The following is a 25,046-nucleotide window of genomic DNA, read 5'->3' as shown; positions in this document are numbered from 1 at the left end:
GCTAAAGTGGGGGATGGACGGACTCCGGCCACCTGGGCCCTTGTGCGGGGCACTGAGACCCGTAAGGGTCAGTGTTTCCGAGGATGCATCCACTGACAACGGGGTGGGGAGGGGGAGGCGCTGGGTCAGGATAGGACTTGAGACACCTGGGAGGGACCCAGGCAGTTTACTCCCCACCTCTCTCAAGGCCTCACCTAGGGTGGACAAGACGCACTGATCAATATTTACGGGACAACTGGACACATGGCTACTAAGCTGAGTAAAAATGTGGCCAGCGTCTTTTGACAGGTGATCTTCTGGGGAAGTTAATTTGCGGCCACTCGGCGCCCCCTGGCGGCCTCAGGCTGACACAGGCACGGTCCTCCCAGAGCCGGGAGTGTGGGTGGACCGGGGATGCAGAGCGCGCACTGCGGCAGTCATCAGCCTAGAGCTCGCCCACCAAACAGTACCGCAGGTGCCAAGGGCGGTAGCCAGACAGGGCGTCTGCAGGGTTTGACCTGCAAATCCTACGGACCACCCTCCCACTCACTCTGCCGGGAGACTCCGCCACTCACGTGGCTGAACAGAACCCATCTGAGAGAGGAAAGAGGAAGGGGAAAGAAGAAGGGGAGCGAAAGGAGGGGAGGGGGGAGGGGGGAGAGAGAGAGGAGAGAGAGGGGAGAGAGAGGGAGGAGAGAGAGAGAGAGAGGAGAGAGAGAGAGGGAGGAGAGAGGAGAGGAGAGAGGGGAGAGGGAGGAGAGAGGGAGAGAGAGAGAGAGAGAGAGAGACTGGGTTTCTGACTTTTTACTTTGGGTCACACCAGGCCATGCTCAGGGTTACTCCTGGCAGTGCGCAGGGGACCCTATGGGAAGTCAGAGATTGAACCTGGGCTGTCCATGTGCCAGCTTGTGATCATTAACAGTTTTATCCTAGTGTTACTATTATTGGCTTTATTAGCGGTCATGCTAATCAAGTGTCTCTCAGGTTGGTTCTGTTTGATTTAGGAATGTCACAACTCTGAGGGTGGAAGAGCCTACAGACCCAGAGTGCATGGCAGGGTGCAGGAGGGCTGAGCCCCACCTGCAGCCCTGCGGGGCCTGCACAGCCAAGCCTCGCTGGAGCCGTGTGTAGAGACCTGGCCGGCCCGCCTGGCTCTCCAGGCCACAGCACTATCTGCCCCCAGTGCCAGGCTGCCAAAGGCAGACACCCCAAGCGAGATAGAGCCCAGTGAGCACTTATCTGTGAGCGTGCCAAGCCCCGTCCCTCTCCTCCCTTGTACAGTGCGAAGGGGACCATGGCATGCCAACCCCAAGGTGAAGGCAGGTGACTAGAATCCACTCCCAAGTCACTTGTCCACCCTGAGCTGCGCCCCAGCTGCACCCTGGCCGCCTGCACATGGGCAGGGCTTCCCGTCAGGCATACCCTGCAACTGTTTTCCATGAAGCCAGAGATGCCCCAGAAGCTCGTCTTCTGCAGCCTGTAGTGGCTAGTAAGGCCTGAGGGGTGTGTATGGGGGGGGGACCTGCTCATTTGCACCAGGAAGAACTTCACTGGGTCTGTCTGCCACCTCAGTAAGGCACCCTCCTGGGCCTACCAGCCCACGCCAGCCCTGACTGCAGGGAGTCCCCACACAGCCCCTGCCTGCCATCACCCTACTTCAAGCTGGGATCTGTCACCAACCCATCCTGCACTTCAGCCACATTCCCCCAGAATTCACAGCGCTCGCTCGGGAGGGCAGGTGGAATCACTTCCCTTCCCCAGTGGCCAGGCAGCAGGCGTTATCTCACCCGTCTCAGTCCACTCCCCAGCCCTGCAGATGGGAGGATGGGGGAAGGGCACCAGTGGGGACAGAGGCTGCACGAGGGGGTGTGTGTGTAGGTAAGCAAGTGACCCCATCCTCTGCTCCGTGCAGGGGAAGGGGGCCCAGGAAGGGAGCCGGTGTGCAGGGCCCTTGGGCGACAAGGTCTGTTCCTGTTGGCTGCGAAGGCTGCCAGTGTGCAAGCTGCCCTCTGTGGACGCTAGAGGGGCTGGGCACAGAGCATGGGACCTGGACCTGCTTCCAGCCAGCCAGCCAGCGCTCCCCGAGGAGGGACACTGGGGTGACCCACACAAGGACCCGCGGGCCAGGTCTTGTGTGCTTGCTGTCCTCTACCCTCAGTGCCCGGTCTGAGCGGTGACTCAGCAGGCGTAGACACATTGGACACCGGCATGCGGCCACACGTCAGGCACAGAGCCCTGTTATAAAGTGATTTTATTAAATTGATTTGGACATACTGTAGGTCAAATAATATTTTCCAAAGGTAACAATCATGGACTTTAAAGCTCGACATAAGATTAGTAGCTTCAGAAGTGTTAGTCGTCCCCCCAGAACAGTGTGATAAAATAATTCAACTATGTAGAAATATAGAACTCTAGGACTAGCCGAGAGCTTGGCCGCCGGCCGCCTCGTCCTGTGAGGGGAAACCAGGCTCCCGGGCTAAGCGGCCTGCCAAGCTCACGTACCTAATTAAGTCATAAATCTAGAAATCAAGCCGATTCTTCCTAAAACTAAAATTCTATTCGTGATATTCCCATGGGCTCTCTACCAACTACGAGTCCAGGCTCTCTCTAACGCTCCGCGCTACGGGACATGGGTGTTAAGACACGACAGTACATGGGGCTTGAGGAGTTTAGGCCTGGAAGGGGTTTTTGCGCAAAACAAGGCCACCGGGGGCGGGCCAGTCTCTGGGGTCTCGACTGGTACTTCTGCGGCCCCCCAAATCCCACCTCGCTGAGTGGCCACCCTGGGAACTGTGTGCGCCTCTGAAATCCCCTTTGCTTGTGGGAGGGGGGTTCAGTCACACAAAAACCCTTTCCAGTCACGCAGAAGAAATCGATCCATGTATGAAGCAAAATTCAAGCTTAGTTTCAGTACTTGGACGGCGATTCTGGGCGGCTCGTTCCCAGCCTCTGACGCGGACAGATACTAACTCAATCGCCCCTTTCAGAGCTTCAAAGATCCTTGATTCCCCCAAAGACTTCCTGAGCAAAGGGCTACATGTGGGAATCAATGAAGACAGGAACGAAAGGAGAAACAGTCAAAAGTTAGTTGCTTTTTGTTCTTGTCATCGGGGACTTTTGGTCTTCTAAACCTTCCTTGAGTTCCTTCACATGAGCTTTTAGTATAAATCTTGCCAAAAAAAAAAAAAGAAAAGAAAAGAAAAAAAAGGGGAGGGGCGGTGCAAGGAGGCAGCTGGGCACCTCGGCACCTGCCCACCGTCTCCCTGCTCGCAGTGGCCATTCCCGGGCCACTCTGCGCCCTCAGAAAGGCCTTCCCTGACCGCTAGCTAACACTGCCCCCCACCCCCCACCACTCTACACCACCACCCTAGTTTATTTTCTTCATAGCACTTAATCACTACCTCAAACTACGTCATGGGTTGGTTTCCTGCTCACGCTCGCCTCCCCCGCAGAAGCAGGGCCCTGTTCAACTGCCTCTGTGTTCCGGGCACCAGGCACGGCGCCCGCGTGGAGGCGGCGTTCAATGAGTCTTGGTTGGTTGGATGAATGAGGAAAGAAAAGGATGATGACAGATTCACCACAGACATGCTCCCGCCAAGCAAGACCGGTTGTCCTCCAGGGCAGGGGCGAGGCCTCCTCGTGGCACTGCCTGAAACCCCAGAGGCCAAAACTGACCACCCCGGCTCAGGCGGGCTCTGCCGGCGGCACGGGAGCACGTGGCGCCCCTGCACGAAGAAGGCGCTGAGCTTGCTCTCCTCTTCCTCTCTATTTACATTCAGCTATTTCCAAAAAAATTTTTTAACTTAAAAATAGGTGATGTAGTCACTAAATTCTGGCACACAGAGAGACAGACAGTGATTAGCTGATCCATGGAATTAAAAAAAAAAAAACTTGAGAAGTTCAAGGGCACCTATGCCTGCCAAGGTCACTCTCACAGGACAAGTGAATGGAAACCGAGTTACTAAGATCTAAGATGAAATTTAATGCCATCTAGGAAGGGTGGGGACTTACGGGTACTTGAGGACAGAGAGGTAAAATGGCTTCAAAAAGAACGGGCTCTGTGGGATGCTAGTCGGGCGGCACCCAGAGTCCGTCCCGTCAGAAGCACAGGAGCATGGTTGGAGCGGAGCGTCCATGTCCAAACGCGGTGACCAGTGACCAGTATGCTTGCCATAAAAGGAAGGAAGGGCATGAGCTCTTGCGGGAGTGTCTGGGGAACCGCCTACGCCACATGCAGACAACGCGCCTGCAGGGCTGGGCAACCGTCAGGGGTCTCGTGCAGTCATTCCACTACCCAGTCATACCACTCAGGCATCAAGCCAGAAGCCCGAGAAACACATGTGCACCCGGGTCTCACAGCCTGTCTCGGGGAGACAGTCAGAGGGATTCCAGATTCAGAGTCAAGTGGAATATACTTGGCATGAATTGAAAAAAAAAAAAAAAAAGCAAAAAGAAACAATCCACCTCACATACGCCTCTTCAAAAAGAGTGTCCTGCTGGGGCTGGCTGTAAAAATTTCTCGGGTCAATGCAGGTATTTACAGGGTTTCCTTCCTAGTGGCACTTATGGGTTTCAGGATTTTAACTCTTGAGCAAAAACGCTTTATATAACTGATATTTTGAGATGGTTCCTCTCCTTTGTGTGCACCCTCTGGTGGATGCAGAGGCTGGTGCTCTGGCTGAAGGCCTTCCCACACTCGTCACATTTGAAAGGCTTCTCCCCCGTGTGCACCCGCTGGTGGATACACAGGCTGGAGCTCTGGCTGAAGGCCTTGCCACAGCCGCAACAGCGGTAGGGCTTCTCCCCCGTGTGCACCCGCTGGTGGATGCACAGGCTGGAGCTCTGGCTGAAGGCCTTGCCACACTCATAACACTTATAGGGCTTCTCTCCGGTGTGCACCCTCTGGTGCATGCAGAGGCTGGAGGTGTGCCGGAAGGCCTTCCCACACTCTTCACACTTAAAGGGCTTCTCTCCTGTGTGGACTCTCTGGTGCATGCAGAGGTTGGAGCTGTTACTAAAGCCCCTTCCACACTCACTGCACACATAGGGCTTCTCGCCTGTGTGGACTCGCATGTGAATCTGAAGATGTGAGCTCCAATTGAAGGCTTTGCCACACTCGTAACATTTATAGGGCTTTTCCACCGTGTGGATTTTCTTGTGCCTATTAAGCTTTGTTGTGGTACTAAAATCCTTCCCGCAATCCTCACATTTATAGACCTTCTCGCCCGTGTGGTCCCTCCAGTGGACGTGGAGCTCTGATATATGAAAAAAACCCTTGTCACACTTGTCACATTTGTGGGGCTTCTCAGCAGTGTGGGTCTTCTGGTGCATGAAGAGGTCTGCCCTCTCAGAGAAAAACTCCCGACACATGGGGCATTTGTAGATCATCTTTCCTATTTGGTATCGAGCGAGATTCAGGAGAAAAGTCCCTTACACCTACTCTAGCGACAGGGCTGCTATCTGGAAAGTCTCAGAGCGCCCTGCCGGCAGTCTGCCTCAGGCGAGCTCTACTGGGTGGGCTCGGGGCCAGCCCCCGTTTTTCCCTGCCTGTCTCAGGAAGGCTTCCTCCTGCATAATGTCCCTCACCCAGTACTCCTACCGACCATAAAGTGACCGTTACTCCCATGGACTCTGCGACTCAGTAACACACAACTCTCTGGCAGGTCCTGAGTTGTCAACATTCCAAGGGGCCGCCAAGGTGCAAACCTTTGCAATTTCAGCCCCCAGAATCTTCCTCCTGTCGAACAAGGCTGTGCTTCTCGCTTCCCAGGTCCCTGCGGTGGAGGGGGAGCTGCTGCGCGCTGGCGGCGGGGTCAGGCTCGGGGACACGGGGCTGGCCGCGCGTCGGACAGCCCCAGGGTGCCGGCTCCACGGAGGCAGACACGCGGCTCCGTCCCCAGAGTCCACACGGTCCACTCCGGCCTCCTGCAACACACACACCCATAAATGTGCGGACGCGTCTTTCCGTCCAGAAAACTGCCGTAGATTTCCTCACTACGTTAATGAAACGTGACATCAATAACACAGACCTTTTCTTTAATCTTGAGGAAGCGGCTCTCTTATCTTCCAGAAAGATGCATCTCTTGAACTTGCGGATCTGAGGAAGAGAACATGGAGATGTTACGCTCTGTTCCCAGTACAAGCGCGTCGCCCAATTCCCTCCACCTACTGCGACTCCTGAACCCCCAGGGCTGTCTCGGCTACACCCGAGAGCTCTACACGTGAGGAGCAGCTGTCCTGCCGGGACAACCCCCAGTCTGATGGCAGAACTGCTGCTCTGGGGGCAGCATCTCACCCGCACTCCACTCCCTTCCCACCCACAAACGTGCAGCACACCGTAGCCAAGGTCTTCTTGCCTCACTGTCTCCGAATTTCCTGCTATACTTAATCCAAATCCTTCACCTGGTGCCAGAGAATACAAAGGCCGAAGGGCCGGCGTACCATGCTTATTTACACCCTGTCACCATGTGACATGACGGCGCTCACTCCCTCCACACTGTACTTTTTTTCAGTTCTCAAACACCCAAGCTGGTACCTGCCCCAGGACCTTTGCTCAAGCTCTTCCAGGGTCCTACTGCATGGAACTTTGTGTCAGAAGCCCTTTCCCGTCCTACAGAAGGGTCCTGGCCAAGATTCTTTTCAAAGCGCACGGAACTTGTGATGTCCCATAACACAAAAGTGAATTAGACAAATGTGACTCGTCTTACAGGAGATGGGGTCGAGGCAGCAGAGGGGTTAAGGCACGTGCCCGGCAGGAACTGACCCCACTCCCTCCCCCTCAGCACTGCTGGCACTGCCCTGGAGGCCCCTGACCCCCAACCCTGCGGGGCCCAGGTGGCATCACACATCATACCCTCGCTCTGAACCCAGCTGGTCAGAATCAACTGGAGGCAGGGGAGGCAGGTCTCATGAGCACTGCTGAGGGGGTCCTCTTCCCCCAAAAAAGGGACAAGAGGAAGAAGTAAGTTCTCTCGATGTGCCTTCAATGCTGTTTGACTGTAAAGTGAACACTAAGGGAAAAATTCCGTAATACATGACCTGTCTTGTATTACACACAAGACATACCCACTTGAATTAGTGTCATATTTAGCTCCGACTACCACAAAGGTAAGCTACAGAGAGTATCTCGCCTGCACGGTAAAGCCTGGCAAGCTCCCCGTGGCGTATTCAATATGCCAAAAACAGTAACGAGAATGGGTCTCATTCCCCTGACTCTGAAAGAGCCTCCAATACAGCAGTATTGGAAAGGATGAGTAAGGAGAGGCTGCTAAAATCTTAGGGTTGGGACAAATGGAGACGTTACTACCGCTCGAGCAAATCGATGAATAACGGGATGACAGTGATGATCACAAAGGCCTGGAAACAATGTGGACCTTGAGATCCCTTCTCCACTTAAAGGCTCGAGGTCTTAAGGGCAAGTGTCAAGGCCTGAGCGGCATGTGACAGAGGCTGGAGCTGTGAGCAGGGAACGCGGACACCATCTTGGGGAGAGGCAGGATCCTGCCGCAAGGAAGGTCTCGAAGGCCCCAACCCTGGAGAGCAGACCAGTCCTGACACCCCATCTTCCCGCTACCTAACGATACACAGAGTCTAGGCTCTGACGGGAAACAGAAAAGACCGTGCCGAGAGGCATGCTGAGGGCTGCTGCCTACTCAGAGGGCTGACTGGACACATGGGGTCCTGCAAGGGGCATGCTACAAGCCTCAGGACTCCTTCCAATGCCAAGAAGGGCCAGGAAGCCAGCAAGAACACTGGGTGTGCCAGCAGCACATGGTGAGCCAAGGGCGTGGGCCGAGCTGGGGCACCGCTCCAGCTGGGAGAGACTGAGGCGAAGTGACGGTAACGCGAGCGAGCTTCTCGGAAACCGAGTCCAAGAAGCAGCTGTGAAGGGGGACGACTGTGAGGTGCCACGAGGGAAGGGGATCCAATTCCAACAAGGACAAGGCTCCATGGTAGTCCCACTGTAACCATGCAAGTCGTGACAGCAGGGCCAAAGGTGCATGCTCAGGTCTGTGTAAGCCAAGAGGACAAGAGAGCGACATGGCAGGTGCAAGTGTCGAGTCCAGGAGGCCTCCCTGCCCGTCCCTCCCGTAGCCCCCGGGACCCCGCTCCTGCAGGCAGCCCAGAGCCAGCCCACACACACCCCGACCCGAGCAGGGAGCATAGTGAGCACTGTGGCTGCGGTCAGCGGCCTGAGGGAGGGTCAGAGTGTGGCTACAGCGGCTTCAGGAGAGGCTCAGTCCAGTGGAAAGGGGACACCCTGAATCTGCCTCACTGCAGGGAGATGGGGGACGGGGAGGGAGCACCGATCTCCAGGATGAAGGGAAAAAGCCACGAAGAGAGGCATTGCCCAGCGTCCTGTGTCCGGTGGCTGTGCTGTGCCCTCTAGAGCACTGCGGCTCTCCACGGAGGAGAGGAAAAACACACGCGACTCGGCCCCGGGTTAATGCCTTCCCTCCCTGGAAAAACACTGAACTTGTTTCTCGGCACTGTTAAAACAGGGTCAGCCAGACTGCGGCCACTGAAGGAGGCAAACAATGAGCACTGGCCGGCTGCAGCCCCTGCTGGGAGACACGAGTGGAGGCCCGGCATGGGAGGGCCGGGGACAGGATGGACGACACAGGGTGCCAAGGCTCCCGGGAGGCAAATGCGCCTGTGGGGCAGGAGGGGCAATGGTCAGGAGAGGGCCGGAGGGCAGTCCTGCCTCGGCTGCTGCGTGAGCGAACAGGAGGCCAACTCTGGACGGCCTTTCCCCGTCTGGGCATCAAGGTGCTGACTTCCCACGGACCGAGTGGGTATAGGAGCAGTGCCGTCACTGCGAGCCAGCAGGAGCCTGCCCGTTGCTGAGAGGTGACCCACATATGCATGGCCTCGCTGCCCCGAGTCATCAGGAGACAGACTAGCGGCACTCCGGGAACGCAAGTGATCATAGAGCAGCTGCCGTCAGGGACGTGTCTGAGGCTCAAGGACAGATCTGAGGTGAGGCTCTTAGTGTCACCTTTGGAAGTGGAATGAGGCGCAAACGCTGTATGAATCAAGTCCAAACAGGACAGGTGTGGGGAGAGGGTCGAAGAACGTTCTGCTAGTCCCACAATCGACAGCAAATCTGTCACTAAAGTTTCTTCGGATGCAGGAGCCCTGCAACAGGCCTGTCATGCACCCCTACCACACCCCCCTCACAACATGCTCCAATGCACCCAGCCCTCACATAACCTTCATATACAACTTCACACTCCCTTCACACACACAACCCCCACACCATCACATCCCCCTCACACACCTACACACATACTCCCTCACCCCTCACCCCCGCGCACATATAACCCCTCACATCCTCCTTTCACACACAGGTTCTCTGGCCGAGACTCTGGCTTCTGACAACATTCTTCTCCCTGAGAATTCTCGACCCACTGGGTAAAGCCGTCTGTCTCTCCTGGTTCTGCGGACGCTCCAGTCTTCCCATCTTTGCGGCCCCCTGCTCAGGCCTGTCTGTCTCCATTGCCTTTTGGGGATCAGCCTCTGCTGCCGGCACCAGCACCCACACCGCCCTGTGCAGCCCACAGCACGCTCCAGCTCTTCCTTCCCCGCCTCTCCCCCGACCCCAGCCCCTCACTCTGCCCCTGACGTCACCCTGCCTCTCTGCCTAGTCCTGCTGTGCCCCTGCCCGCGACTGTGCAACTGCAACTTCAGGGAACTCTTCACCCCAAATCTCCCGTGGTCCCTGGGCCCCTGAATCTGGGGGGTCCTAAGCTTCTCTCTCCCCCAACGCCCCACACTCCCTCCCTCGAGCCCCATTCGCACATGTGCACACACTCTGCCACTCTCCGCCCCAGTCCCCAGTCGGCGGGTGATGGGCAACCCCTCCCCGGTGCCACAGTCCATCCATTCAAGCTCCCATGTCCCCGCCCTGGCACCACGCTGACTGCCGCTTCTCAGCTTCTCCACGTTGGGGTGTGCAGGTCCCCAACTGGGGCTCTTCGGCACTTCTGAACCTAAACGTCTGTTCCCAGCATGTGCACCGGCTGTGAGGGATACAGCGCAGGACACACCCCGCCATGGCCAGCCCCACCGCCCTCACCTGCCTCCTCCACTCAGCCCCAGCGCGCACCGTCACTAACGCGCATGATGGCCTGCTGGACTTGGTGCCGCTGGACGCGAGCGGCCCTCATCTCCTCCCCGGACACCTTGCTGCCTCTCCCTGCTGAGCCCCCAAACCTGCCCGGCTGGTTTCCCCTCAGCAGACGCCTCCCGGGCTCCTGCCCACGCCTCTCCCTGATGCTCGGAGGCTGGCACCGGCCCAGCACTCGGGTCTTGGGCTCTGTGTCCATCCACACAGCAGGGCCAGCAGAGCCTGACCCAGGGCTCAGCCATGTCTGCACCAGTGCGGCTCCCTCCCTGCAGGGGTCAGGAACTCACGGGCAGCTGAGGTCCAATTCCCTGAGTCAGACTCCCTGGGAGTGAGTGTCACACTGCACGGGGACGGGTGGTGATGGGGGTCGGAGAGATAGCACGGTGGGTAGAGCGCTTGCTTTGTACATGGCTGACCCAGGTCCATTCCCTTGAGCTACATTCCCCAGCCCCACAAAAGGTGTGTGTGTGGGAAGACGGTTGTGACTAGCGGGGGGTGGGGGGGTGTGGGGGAGGGCGAACTGTGATGGAGTTCAGAAACATAGAGGCATGTACAGGCCAGCAGATGCAAAACTGGACCAAATGTGACTTGTGAGGAAAGGAAACACCCAGAGGCTGCCTCAAGCTTCTCTGTGGAGGTCCAGAGGGAGCTGACCACGAAGCTCCGGTCACGCGTCCATGTCCCTCTCCTCTGCACAACGGCCGACTTCAACAGAACAATCGAAGCCTGTCAAAAAAATCACCCACTTGAGCCGTCCAAAGACTCTGTCATCCATAATGGGCCAAGGGCGCAGGCCCCGTCTGGCCCCACGTGAGTGCTGCTCTGGAGAGCGTCCTCTGGGGTCAGGCCAGCTTCCCCCACTTGAGCTGCAGCATAAAGGCATGACTAAAGCGAGTTGCTCAAGGTCCGCGAGGGTAACAGAAATGGTACGCGGTGATCTTTCCCAGGGCCACCCTGAGGCTTAACAGGACAAACCCTGCTTTCTCTCTCCACCACTTGCACAGCTGCTAATCAGCACAGCACTTTCCTGGCCGGGGAAAGGCTCTCGAAGCTGGTCGTGGTCTGTGCCCTTTCTCACTGCACCCGCTTCCACTCACCCGCCTTCTGGAAGCAGCCCCCAGAGCCCCACTGGCAAAGACAGGGTCCTCACGCTTCCTTTGCACTGACTTGGCCAGACTTCCTGCTAAGGGACGGGGTGAGCTTTAGCCCGATCACTGGGCCCGGAGCAACACTCCAATCCTGCAGTTCCTTCTTTCCACTCCGTGAGCCGGGGCCTTCTCTGCACTCACTGCTCGTTGATGCATCTCTACCCACCTCATCCTCTCCTCTGCAAGGCTCAAAGCGACTGGGACTCACGCACATGGATCAAGACCATGTGGCCAAGGAAAACTGGCTCTGGAATCCTGACTGCTAAATGTGACCCCTAGGTCAGCCTTACCCGGGAAGGGCCAGAAGCGCAGACCCCCAGGCCCCATTCCAGACCTACTTGGTCAGAAAGTGCATTTTAACAAGAATACCAGGGATGTGACAAGGGTAAACTTTGAATCTCCAAGCCAGCCGGCGCTAAGTGCAGATCTTGGCAAGCACCTGAGCAAGAGTCAGACTGTGTGATACTGAATGTGGAAACACTTTAAAAACCATGAAGGGGCAAGAACACCCAACTCGACTTCTAACTTCCAAGAGAGGACACCGCACAATCCTCAAACTCAGCGAGGTCACTGACCACTGCCCCAATCCTCAGTCGGGTCCCTGAACCCCCTGGGCACCCGCTGCCTCTGTCCAGAGGCAACCCTGCTTCCTCCATGGGTCTCCGGATGGAGACTTTTGATTACAATCTGCACCTCCCCTCACAGGCTGTCTTCAGCCAGTGTCAGGGAGCAGGCTCTGTCCTCTACACCATGAACCACAGAGCTTGGCATGGAGTGGGCTCAGGGGACCAAGTGTCTATGGTACAAATAATCCAAATGGGGGCCTAGTAGATGACCTCAGGGTTACTTAGGTCCTCTGGTAAACCAGAAAACACACACGCACACACGTGCTGTCTATAGAACGAAACGCTGTGTGATGCCCTGGCTTGATAGAACTTCTGCATCTGGGTCAGGAAGAGATGCTGAGGGCCTGTGCTCAGCTCTGCCCACGCCCCTCGCGGTCTGCCCTCTGGCCTCCTGCCGGTACCAGGCTGCTCCATCAGAAACATCTAGGACAGAAGCCAAGTACCTTCCGGGGGGTGGGGTGGGGGGGGAGGAAAGCAGGTAACCAAGTATACGATGTGAGGCCACAGACCCTCTGGCCCTTGTCGCCTACTCACCCTTCAAGGCAGTCAAATCCTTACAAGTCACATGCTGGCCAGCGGAGAGCAGCCTCAGGCGGAGTCTCCTTCAGAGCCAGAAGGCAGACATCCAGCCTGGGAGCACAGGAGACGCTGAGTAACCTGTCCACCTTGAGAAAGTGAGCTTAAGTTTCCCAACGGCGGCCTGGACATGCACTGCCCCAAACGTGACTTGCAGATTGCCAGTGGCCCTAAAACCTTGACGGAACAATAGCAAAACAACTTTCCCGGGAACACTCAGACACCACTCTCTGTCTTCACTGCACAGAGAACTGTGCTCCAGATGCAGGAGAGCACTCAACGCTGACTGGTTCCATGCCTCTGGGGTGCTGCTCACACCTACGCCGCCATGCAGAGGTGCCCACGGCTCTGGCAGCTCACGTTGTTCTTCACCGCCAGTCTCAGGTAAAGACAATTTCATTCCAAAACACCGTGAAACAGGAACAGAAAGCATCTGCTCAACTTTTACCAAATCTGTCCCTTAGTGTACTCGGAACAGTAAGCACAAGTGCACGTCACTAGTGGGTCCCATACCAGCACGCCTGTGCTCTCTCTGAACAGAGAGACAGGGGCTCTCGGTACAGGAAACGGCCAGCGGCTTTGGTTACCAATGGTCAAATCTGGTCTTTGAGGGGAACACAGCTGTGTGCCTGCTGGAGAGCTCTGCGCTACCCCAAAGCGGGTGGTTTGCTTTGTGGGAAGGGGGCCATACCTGGTGGTGCTCAGGACTGACTCCTGGCTCTGCACTCAGGGACCAGTCCTGGTGGGGTTAAGAGGACCATATAGGACGCCGGGGATCGAACCAGCGCATGCAGGGCAAACGTCCTACTGCCCTGCAAGCTGTATTATCACTCTGGCCCCATTGGATGGGTTTTTTAAATAAACAGGGACGCGAATATAATTTCTCCACACCACAAAATAGGAACACTGGCAAGATCTGCTGACTCAGTGAACTAAGTTCCTGAATGATGTGTGAAATATTAGTGGGCCAGGGCTCCAAGGACTGGAGTGCACAGGCAGAAGCCCTGTGTTCCAAGCCAGAGCAGCCCTGAACACTGGGGAGGGGGAAGAAAAGGAGGAGGAGGATGAGGAAAGAAACAAAGACAGAAGGGCGGGAAAGAGGGAGGGAGGGAGGGAGGAAGGAAGGAAGGAAAGAAACAAAGAAGACAGAAGGGCGGGAAAGAGGGAAGGAGGGAGGAAGGAAGGAAGGAAGGAGGAAGGAAGGAAGGAACAAAATGAGGGAGGGAGAGAAGGAAGTAAGCAAGCAGGGATGAAGGAGGGTAGACAGCCAGACAGAAGGCAGACGGTGGGCATTAAGGGACAACCCTGCAGAGCTGCAGGTTTCTCAGAAGTATCCGACTCGCCACTTGTCCAGAGCTGGTGCCATGGCACAGATGGACGCACAGGACTGAGAAGATGAGCAACTGCACTTTCTGCCTGAGCCTGGATTTCTTCATCTACTTCAACTAAACAACATATTGCAAGGAACTGGATATGGAAGCAGATGTCTTTTATTTAAGCCTCATACATTTAAAGACATTTGCCAAAATGTAAATATTGCTACTCCTGCTACTAAATGTTTTGTTTCACAAAATATCTGTTTTTCATAAAATTGTCATTTGTGTTGACATGAAAATGGGATTAGCATTTTATTATAATTAGTTAATAAATATTTTTGTGAAATTCTGTTCTTCTATTATGACACCACTTGCTTCAGAGCCCACATAAACAGGAAGCTCCAGGTGTCCTTAATCATTTTTTAGTAGAAGGGTCCTGAGATCAAAAAGTGGTTTAGATTCCATCCTAAACCCATGTTTTTCAAAGCTTCCAAGTATGTGAACCAACTTCCAAAAGTATGTGAATTAACTGTAGGAGGCAGTTACTAGTAGTTACCAATTCCCACCATCGTCACCGTTTCTTCACATACAACACTGTCCTGCACAGAGAAGGGACAGAGTATGATTTGGTTAAACAGATTTAGAAGTGGGTTCCTGCAAGAACATGGTCTTGGTCCCAGTCATGCGAAGTCAATCTTGCTCTCTTCTCTCCTGGACTATGTAACGGGCCCCTGCTCTTGGATCACACCCAGAACATGTCCTCAACTGGGCCAGGAACTTTGCCTCCTCACAGATTTTGTCATGAGGAAGATCTGTCAAGTATTAGCTCCAAAGAGAGCGACAGTTCTGAGCGGCCTTTTTTTTCCCCCTGCTTTTTTTTGGTCACACCAGGCAATGCACAGGGGTTATTCCTGGCTCATGCACTCAAGAATTACTCCTGGCGGTGCTTGAGGGACCATATGGGATGCTGGGAATCGAATCCGGGTCGGCCGTGTGCAAGGCAAACGCACTACCTGCTGTGCTATTGCTCCAGCCCCGAGTGGCTTTTCTGGACAGGTCATGGCACACAAAAAGCAGATGGAAAAAATCGTTCACATCCTTGCGGCCTGCATGCTGCCAAGAAACCTAGCCAAGAGGCTATCTGTCCTGCCCACGGCCACAGGGACCTACGTCTCGCAGCAAGGCAGCCTCCTCCCTCGCTCCCATCCACACCTTCAGGAAACACAAACACGGTGCAGACGATGGAGGGGCTGTAGCCTGTCCGCTTCATCTGTGCCACATGCGCTCGCCTCGCCACCAGCACAGACAAGAAGTTGCAGCCAGGAAGAGCAGCCTGAGCCACCTGCTTCCTACCCGAGAGTCAGGGCTGGCCCTTGCTCAGGGCAGCCCCTCGGCCTCCATGCAGGGCCACCCGTGAAACACCTCTTGGCCTGCCCTTGTCTATGCCTCATGCCTTTCCAGCACCCCGGAAGGCCCCTCCACCAAGCCCTTCAGCTGCGTCCACTGGCAGGGCTACGATAGCAACAGGAAACTGAAGGCTGTTTCTCTCACAGTGCCCTTGACCTCTTATGGCCACGGCCGCTGCTGTTCACGTTGTGTCTGAGCAGCACAGCCTGGCCAGGACTAAAGTGCCTGCCCTCCTGGGTACCCCTCCTGTACCTACTCTGGGTACTAACGGTCTGGTGGTCCAGAGGCTCCCAGACAGCCAGTCTCTTCAGCACGACTCTTGACCCCTGAGAGAGCAACTGGGGATGCACCCCCCGCTTCCACCCCGTGCTTTGCCACTTTGTCCCCTGAAACGGAGTCACAGAGCGCTGTTCTCCGCTGTCCTGGGAAAACTGCTCTTCAGGGGACTTGGTTCAATGACTCGTAAGAGAGAAAAACAGAAAAAGCGAAGAAGCCATTGCTGAGTATCCCTTAACCAAAACCCGCCACAAAGACTGAAATCTGGCTGGGAGGAGGACAAGGATGGTGGGAAGGATGCCCAGTTTCTGCACCTGTCATCAAGGTGAGAGGGTGACACAGGACCACTCTCTCTGCCAGGAATGACACAGTGGGGTGGGGCCTGGCTCTACCTCTTGCTCTGTGACTGCGGCTGAAGGCAGACTGATCTGTAAAGAGATGGGAATAATGTCCTCACCGCTTGGCTGTGATAATTAAAGATAATAAATATGAAAGTACCTATCAGAGTGCCCACAGCATAGCTGAGACTCCGTAAATATGCGTTTGCCTATTTGCCCAATTTTAATTAGGGCATGACACATTCACGCGCTTGCCAAGAGCGGCATTTCACAAGGAAGAGGCTTCCGGGACCAATGATCTCCCTCCCTGTAATTAGGGCTCTTCTGTTCAAAGTCAAACGCTGCTTTCTTTCCTCCCGTCTCCTGCACCTCCGGTCTGCCCAGAGCTTCCTCCCCGACCCCTCTCGCGCAGGGCTCAGGGACCATTCATCTGACTTCAGACTCTCCTCCACTTCCCAGTTGGATACAACGCACAGAAACGCCTAGTGACAACACAGTTCCAACTGGCTTCCACGATGGCCCCACATACAAGGGGTTCATAAGCTTATCATATGTGTCTAGTAAATGTGTAACATGTAGGCATTAAGAATCATCACTGGGTTGGAGAGAATACAGCAAGTACCTTAGGTAGTAGCCTACCTAAGGGGGTAGGGCGCTTATCTTAACTCCAACTGACCCCCAGTTCCAAACCCTGGCACTCCACATGGTCCCCTGAGCATCTCCAGAAGTGATCCATGAGCACAGAAGCAGGAGAAAGCCCTGAGCATTCCAGCAACCCAGGAGTGGCCCAGCTCCCTTCCTAAACAGGAGAATCATGGGGGCTGGAGCAATAGCACAGTGGGTAGGGCGTTTGCCTTGCATGCAGCCGACCTAGGTTCGATTCCCAGCATCCCATATGGTTCCCTGAGCACCGCCAGGAGTAACTCCTGTGCATCGCCGGGTGTGACCTAAAAATCAAAAAAAAAAAAAAAAGAAAAAAAACACAAAACAAAAAAACCCCAGGAGAATCATAACTTCGTGTAGAATACTGGACATGGTCAAAATTCGTAAGTTCAAATCATCGATCTGACAGAATAGCTGCGACCACAGGCCACTCATTCCCATGGCCTCTGTTCTGTTTACTGGTACATAAAACAGCCTTGCCTGGTCATCAAGCGAAAACAATCTCACACTCACTGCAAATTAGGGATGAGCCAGCATCCCAGTTTTCATTCTCACACTGGGTGGGGGCACTGAAAAGGAACTTAGGCCTTTCAGGACAGTCAGGACCCTGGGAGGGAGTACAAAGGAGCTGCAGCAAGCAACTGGCCTGCTTGTGGTCTCCACCCAGACTTGGTCCATTTGACAAGCCTCGGCAGGGCAGGAGACAAAGGTGAGGGCCGATGCGCTCTTGGCTCCTGCTGGGCCTGACCCTCTCTCAGCGGCAAGAAAGGCCCAAGCTTGGAAGTTGCAGTGTGTCAGAGGGCAGGAGGGAGGGGAGACCCCAAGCCCCAGCCCCATCTCACAAGGCCAACAGGGATGGAGGCATGGTTTTCCCTGTTTCCCAGCTGTGTGTGGAAAAAATGTGTAGTTTTACTACGTACCTAAATCACAGAGTTCCAGGGCTATGGGCTCGATTAGTGTTTTCATTTCAGAAAAAAACTAAATAAAGAGAACAAATACCTCGCCTATCTACGATCCATGTTCTCCTCTTGGGTTGAACCGAAGAGGGGAGGAAATCACCATGAACGCTTAAAAGAAAATCAAGAGGAAACAATGCTTGGAACAGAGACTGATGGTGGTATTTGCCCAGAGACGACGTAAATCCATAATCTCCAGGTAAGAGGATCTTCAGGAAGTTATACTTAAGGTGTCATTCAGGCTTAAGGGAAAGAGAACCAGAAACTAAGGGACGACCCAACTCAGCTTTCTTAAAGGTTTGCTATCGTGGCAAAGACAGGAAGTGTAGGCAAGAAAATGGAGGGTCTGGCTGGGACATAGGCCTGGCTGACCACAGGTCTCCATGGAGAGGAGAACAAGATGCTGCTGCTGTCCTCAGCGCTGGGAGGCAGCCCCAAATTGGGGGCACTCCAACCCCACAGGGCATCGCTGGAGGAAAGCATGAGGGGGCGGAAGCAAGGGGGACTCTTCCTCACTGAACCCCAAGGGCACAAGCTTACAGCACCCAACAGAACCTTCCTGAAGAGAGTCGCTATGAGGGATGATGTGGCCACAGGCAACACTCCCACAGCTGCAGAGAGGCAGTGTCTGCAGTGGGCACAGGCGGCAGAAGGGGCCCTGCGGGGATTCCAGATCTGGGTTCATGCTGACGAACGAGGGAAGACACGGGCAGCCAACTCACTCCCGGGGTCTGTATCAAAATATGGGATTCGAGGCATGCAGTCAAAGAGGTGAGGAAGCCTGAGATCCTGAGAGGGAAGGCGGGGGAGTTTGCACCAGGTACAGGAGCCCAGGTACAGGGCTGTGCTGGGAAGGCCCTGCAATCCCGAGAGCAGGAAGGACAGACTGGGCTTGGCGGGCAGGGTCCCACTTGGGTGCTCCCCCTTTCTAAGGAGCAAAGAGCAGAGTACGCCATGGAAGGTTACCTTACAAGGTACTCAAGCACCCAAAAGGCTGATACTGGAGGCGCCCCTAAAACCAAGCTGCAGGAGTTTGGACTAATGGACGGTTACTGTCGTCCCCTCACTCACTCCGGACACAAGGAACTAGGAATCAGACTGCTGCCATGTTTATACCCGATGCAGTGTTCATTTTGCAATTCTGCCAATGTGAGGACAATACTGTTACTGTATGACTCCCCAGAATTTGGAGGAAAAGGAAATATGGGCATGATATGAAATAATAACGATCCAACTTCAACAAGAGCTATCAGAAGCAGCTGTATCATTTTCAGCAAAATGACTGACTTGAGGAATAGAATTTTATCCTGAACAAACCTGAAATATCACAGGAAGGAAATGGAAAAGTGAAAATACCTTCAATATATGTAGGGTCTTAGTTTCTCTACAGGAACTGAGGTGACGAGGAACAAAGGCTGCTAATAGAATCTATTTAAGGGCAGGAAGACATCATGAAATCAGGGCCCGATGCTCGCCCCTGCCAGTTCAAGTGCCTGCTGGCCACAGAGGATGTGCCTTGAAGAGGGTCCAGGCCCCCTAGTCAATGTGGCCTCTCCCCCTATTAATGCCCATGAGACCCAGGGTGGACTCCTCAGCCAGACCCTCACAGTGACCTCCAACAGTACCAACCAAGCCAAACCCCCAGCTGCTCACTCTCAGAACTCTGACCCTACTGAGAACGAGCTGACAGGCCATGGGCTGGAGGCTGGGCCACCCAGGACCTGGACAGGCCAGGTAGGAGCAAGGCAAACCAGAATCCTGAGGAAGTGCATCATTAGAGATGATGGAACAAGCAAACAGTGCACCAGAGGGGAGGCAGAAAAGAGAGCAGGCCACATCCACGGCCTGACTGAGCTGCCCGGCCCACATGCAGTCTCTGACACATGCCATTCTTCAGATGGTCTGAAGGAAGCACTGCTCTTGGCTACAAAAGACCCTTCAGAGTTCCTTCAGCCCCCGTCCCTCTCCCCAGCCCAGTCTCCACCCAGGCTGCTGACAGACCCGTTCTGACAACTACCACCTCACTCAACCTGTGGGCTCTGCCCTGGCCTTCTCCCCTGTTCCCCGCTTACATCTCTGCAATGCTCTCCCATCCAGCCTGTCCTAGGCGCCCATCCTTTGGCAGTTCTGTTGCCTCCAGAGGGCGCTCCAACACTTGCCGGGGAACCTTCTGCCAGCAGTCCTGCAGTATCAGATCTTGAATTGCATTTCACCATGGGTTACCTCCTTTAGTTGCATCGTGAGCCGCGGTACGACTGGCTCCCTGATTCGACACTTCTAAGCCTAGCATAAGACAGAGCTGTGGTAATCGCTTACTGAAATCCCAGCCGAGAAACCGGACTCATGTCTGCTAGGCCCTTTGAATCACTAAAGTATTCGAAACCCCCATGAAGCTTAATTCCACACCCATGTGTTTGAGTGCACATGTTAAAGTAATCCTGAAAGCCAGAGGGAATAATGGGGTCGACTGTTCAGAAGGTAAAGGGTCCAGGTCCCTTCCTGTAGGAGTTTATTGTTACTGTCTCTGGGGGAGAAGCTCACTGAAGCTACACAGGGGTGCCTCAGAAGGCCTGACACCCCATCACACGAGGTGCTAAAACATAAGCTGTGGCAATAGCTATGATAACTTTATAAAGTTACAAGGCTTGAAAAATAATCTACAATAATTTTACCAAATTTATTGTTTCAGCTGGAGGGATAGCACAGCGGGTAGGGCTTTTGCCTTGCACGCGGCCAATCCAGGTTTGATTCCTCTGTCCCTCTCGGAGAGCCTGGCAAGCTACCTGTGGCGTATTCAATATGCCAAAAACAGTAACAAGTCTCACAATGGAGACATTACTCGTGCTCACTCGACCAAATCGATGAACAACGGGAGGACAGTGCTACAGTGGTAATGTATCAGAGACATGGCACATTCCAAAGTTAGACTCGAGCGGGCACCAGTAACTTCTCACAACAAACTGTGAGACTTGTTACTGTTTTTGGCATATTGAATACGTCATAGGGAGCTTGCCAGGCTTTGCCGTGCGGGCGAGATAAGGACAGAAATACATTGGTGCTGAAAAGCAATTAAAAAATTTGCTTTAAAAAAATTAACCTTTGGGGCTGGCTTGCCTTGCATGTGGAAGATCTGGGTTCAATCCATAGCAAAACACAGTTCACATACACATACACACACACAAAAAGATCAAACTTGGAATGGTTCTCATAGACCTACTCCACAGTTAAATTCCACTGAAAATCTCTCTCCAACTTCTATATAAATGACTATGCACCAAAGGCATGCATTATCCACTGAGTGAGTCTTCCTCTTGGATTAACTCTAACACTTTAAATCAGTGGTTTCAACCTTTTTCTACTTGCGAATCAGCATCAGACCTGATGTTGATTCGCAAGAATAAACTGGTCTCAGAGCTCATTTTCAGCTGTCAAAGAGCTGAAATGTCTCCAATCTGCCTCTCATCACATTGGAAGCCATCAACACTACTGCTGCCGCACAAGAGCTCAGATACCCTGAAAAGGTGGGTGTGCTTCTGCAGACCCACCCGCAGCAGGTGCGTAGGACCCCTGAGCAAGGGTGGAGTGAGCTGCCCCAGGGGCTCTGCAGGCACTAGCAGCCCAGCTGAGGAAGCCCTCAGATGCCCAGGAGCTGCTCGGAAACTCCCGGCGGGCCACATCAAGTGGAGTTTCTTTCAAGTAAGGTTTGTACCTGGCCAGGCAGCCTCACTCCCTCTCCTTCAGCTTCTCTGACACGCCCACACTTGGCCCTGCTCCAGGCTTTCTGCCTGGTGCCCTCTTCCCTGCTCCCACAGCTTAAGGCCTGCCCGGAGTGATCTCAACTCTGTCTGAGACCCTGCCCACTCCCATACCTAAGCCCGGTGGGAGGTGGGAAGGCAGTTAGGTGATGACGGTGCTGCCACCCTAGAGAGCTCCCTCTCCTTCCCGGGTCTCGGCAGCGCACAGCCTACTTGCAACTTGGCCTTGGGCTTCCGACCCTGCACCATGAGGGACTGCTGTGTTTGGGAGTCTGTCACAGTCTGAACAGAGGGCCACCAGGTCCAGCACTGCCACTAGGACTTTATCCTGGTCTGCTCCTATGTGCAGGAACCAGTTCAGTGACAGCAATCACAACAATCAGACAACAGGGTGCTCAGATTCTTTGTTGCTGTTGTTCAGAGCAGGTGTCCTGGGGATAAACTGAGGTTGGCCACAGGCAGGCAAGTGCTGCTGGCCTTTCCTACCTCTCCAGCTGATGCTTAGCATTCTTAGCGAATCCTCCACACCTGCTCAGAGAGGCAGTCTCTCGTCCTGTGGACTTTGAAGAAGCACATGCAGTTTTTTTACTCCAGGAGAAAGACGCTAAGTCCATTCTAAAGCAGATGTATGTTCCCCAACCTTCAACAGTTTAGAGATCTGAATTCTGTTTCAGGAACGAATCTGAGCCCAGCACGTGGCCTGGGTAAAAGCTTTCCTTTCATCAGAACAAAGCACTTCCTGCAAACCCTTTCAGAAGAACCTCCGTGTCCTACAATCTCTTTGCACTGTGTCCCAACTGACTGTCATCTTCTCACTGAACCCACTACAGCAGAGTGTGAGTCCCTCAACAGTCAACTAACATTCTCTCCTAATGTGTCCTGTCGGCTGTAAGTTGGGAACGGTCCTGACTGACTCCAGTCTGGCCTCTCCCTAAGCCATAAACTCTCCCACATCATCATTCTAAAATGAAGACTGGACTGGTTCTCTTAACTTTCAATGTTATTCCCAAATTTGTTCATCTGGCTTTTAACCCCAACAATACCAGCCATCTGTCTCCAACGCGCCCCCTCCCATCCCACCCCATTTCCTTGCTCACCACTTCCCACCTGCAGAAGGTTACGCCTAACTTTCCCTAACTGCCCAGGTCTGGCTTGCCCCTCTCCTCACGCCTCATCCTCTGACCCTGTTTCCTTCCCTGAGTGTTCAAGCACGTTTCTGCTGCCCTTCAGAGCAGGTACACAGCAATGCTGGACGAGCAAACAAACCCATACCTCACTGTGGGTGCGTTCCTCAGTCCCACCTACGCTGCGCGCCCTAGAGCTCAGCCCCACTCTGGCTGAACTACATGCCACAGCCCGAACCACAGCCAGGCTCTCTGGCCTTCTGCGCTGAGTCCAAGGCACTCGGTTAAACAGAGACCAAGCAGAAACTAGAGGAGGCATTAGCATGCACATGGCCGACCTGGGTTCAATCCCCAGCACTCCATGTGGTCCCTCAAAACACCGCCATAAGTGATTCCTGAGTCCAGAACCAGGAGTACCCCTGAGCATTGCTGGGTGTCACTCCCCAAAATAAATAAATTTGTTAAATGCAGCTGTGTGTCACCACAACTGTGTGTTAGAAACACGGCTACTTGACAATTAAAAAGTCAAACTCGGGGCCAGAGTGATAGTAGAGCGGGGAGGGTATTTGCCTTGCATACGGCCGACCTGTGTTCGATTCCCGGCATCCCATATGGCCCCTGAGCACTGCCAAGTCTTATTCCTTAGTGCAGACCAGAAGTAACCTGAGCATCGCCGGTGTGATCCCCAAAAGAAAGAGAAAAAATCAAACTAAAAAGCTCTGTGGCTCATGCACTTATTAAGTTTCTGCATTTATTCTACAGACATAAAATGAGAAACTTGAATTTTTCCCTGCACACTGTTAAGTAATTTTCCTTCAAATATTGGAACAAAATTGAAACACCCCAAGCACATCACTCAAAAACAAAACAAAACATAAAACCTCTTTAGATTTTTGTTTTCTTTTGCCACACCTGGTAATCTCAGGGGTAATTCCTGGTTTCAAACTCAGAAATTACTTCTGGTGGTGCTCAAAGACCCTATGGGATGCTGAGGATAGAACCTGGGTTGGCTGTGTGCAAGGCAAACACTACCTACAGTACTCTCGCTCTAGTCCCTAGATATGGTTTTAAAGTATACACTGGCTGGAGCAATAGCACAGCAGATAGTGCGTTTGCCTTGCACGCAGCCAACCTGGCCAACCCAGGTTTGATTTCTTTGCCCCTCTCGGAGAGCCTGGCAAGCTACCAAGAGTATCTCACCCGCATGGCAAAGTCTGGCAAACTACCCATGATGTATTCGATATGCCAGAGTAACAAGTCTCACAATGGAGACGTTACTGGGCCCGCTCGAGCAAATGGATGAACAACGGGAGGACAGTGACAATGAATATATGATAGGGCAAGTCTATTTATAAAAGTATATACAGAGGGGCTGGAGTGATAGCACAGCAGGTAGGGCGTTTTCCTTGCACGCAGCCGATCCGGGTTCGATTCCCAGCATCCCATATGGTCCCCTGAGCACCGCCAGGAGTAATTCTTGAGTGCATGAGCCAGGAGTAACCCCTGTGCGTCGCTGGGTGTGACTCAAAAAGCAAAAACAAACAAACAAAAAGTATATACAGAGCTGGAGCAATAGCACAGCTATTCACAGTTCGCCTTGCACACAGTCAACCCGGGTTCGATTCCCAGCATCTCATATGGTCCCCGAGCACCGCCAGGAGTAATTCCTGAGTGCAGAGTCAGGAGTAACCCCTGAGCATCGCCGGGTGTGACCCAAAAGGCAAAAATAAAAATAATAAAAGTATATACATCTATTAACTATGGAGCTAACCTAGGCCTCATTATCTTTTATTTATTCATTATCAGGTTTGATTTCTTTGCCCCTCTCGAAGAGCCCGGCAAGCTACCGAGAGTATCTCGCCCGCACGGCAGAGCCTGGCAAGCTCCCCATGACGTATTCGATATGCCAAACACAGTAACAACAAAGTCTCCAATGGAGAGACTGGGCCCTCTCGAGCAAATCGATGATCGACGGGAGGGCCTTTACTTTACTTTTTACTTATTCATTTATTTAATTAGTGAAACTCCATGAGGTTCAGTTGTAGACTTACAAACTTTTGTGCTTGGGTTTCAGTTATACAATGATCAAGTACCCATCCCTCCACCAGTACTCATTATCTTTTAAACATTAAATGTTCCATTATAATGTAAAAAGTAAAATCTTGGGAAATATTAAAAGTTACTTACTCTTCTTTCTTTTTGGTTTTTGGGCCATACCCAGCTGTGCTCAGGGATCACTCCTGGCAGTTCGTAGGGAACCATACTGATGCGTGGGATGAACCCAATCTGCTGCGTGCAAGGAAAATTGTACTATCACTCCAACCTCCTCAGAAAGTTACTTTTTAAAGTCACTTAACTTCCTACCACTCAAAGTCCACAATTTATTATTTATTCAGTGCAGGGACCAAATGCAGGGCCTCACACATGTCCAGCAAATGCTCTACAACTGAGCTGCATGCCCCAGGCCTAAAGTTCACAATTTTTAATATTCTAAACCTAATTTCTTCCAGATATTTTCCCATTACAGGCTATTCTGGAGGGTTGCTGGGATTTACATTTATGAGTTTCAATCAGGTGTGCAGTTTTATATCCTAATTTCCTTCCACTTATCATTGCCAAAGCATTTTAACACTTTTTTCCTTTTAGACACTTCAATAGCAATATAGTATGCCCGGCAGACATAACTACTGTGACCTTGGAAACAATTCTGCAGGGCAGAGAAATGGCTCAGCGGCAGAGCTCTCACATATGTT

The 25,046-nt window shown here is 53.4% G+C and overlaps 1 protein-coding gene across 3 annotated transcripts in view; it reads right to left on the bottom strand.

Annotated features, from left to right (window-relative positions):
• Positions 1-2,212: 2,212 nt before the first annotated feature.
• Positions 2,213-25,046, bottom strand: part of ZNF664 (zinc finger protein 664) — a 30,482-nt gene continuing 7,648 nt past the window's right edge. For 2 of the 3 annotated variants that reach the window (XM_056131402.1, XM_056131403.1), the window contains 2 exons: positions 12,417-12,635; positions 2,213-6,076 (listed from right to left, as the gene is read on the bottom strand). In XM_056131402.1, coding sequence (XP_055987377.1) covers positions 4,582-5,367 — 786 coding nt within the window. In that variant the 5' untranslated portion in view covers positions 5,368-6,076; positions 12,417-12,635 and the 3' untranslated portion in view covers positions 2,213-4,581. The remainder of the gene's footprint in view (positions 6,077-12,416; positions 12,636-25,046) is intronic. The other variant, XM_056131404.1, reaches the window with a different exon arrangement.

This window comes from Sorex fumeus, unplaced genomic scaffold (assembly GCF_029834395.1).
Source record: "Sorex fumeus unplaced genomic scaffold, SorFum_2.1 ptg000087l, whole genome shotgun sequence".
NCBI lineage: Eukaryota > Metazoa > Chordata > Mammalia > Eulipotyphla > Soricidae > Sorex > Sorex fumeus.
The sequence above is the reverse complement of the archived record's forward strand: the minus strand, read 5'-3'. Positions and strand labels throughout refer to the sequence as shown.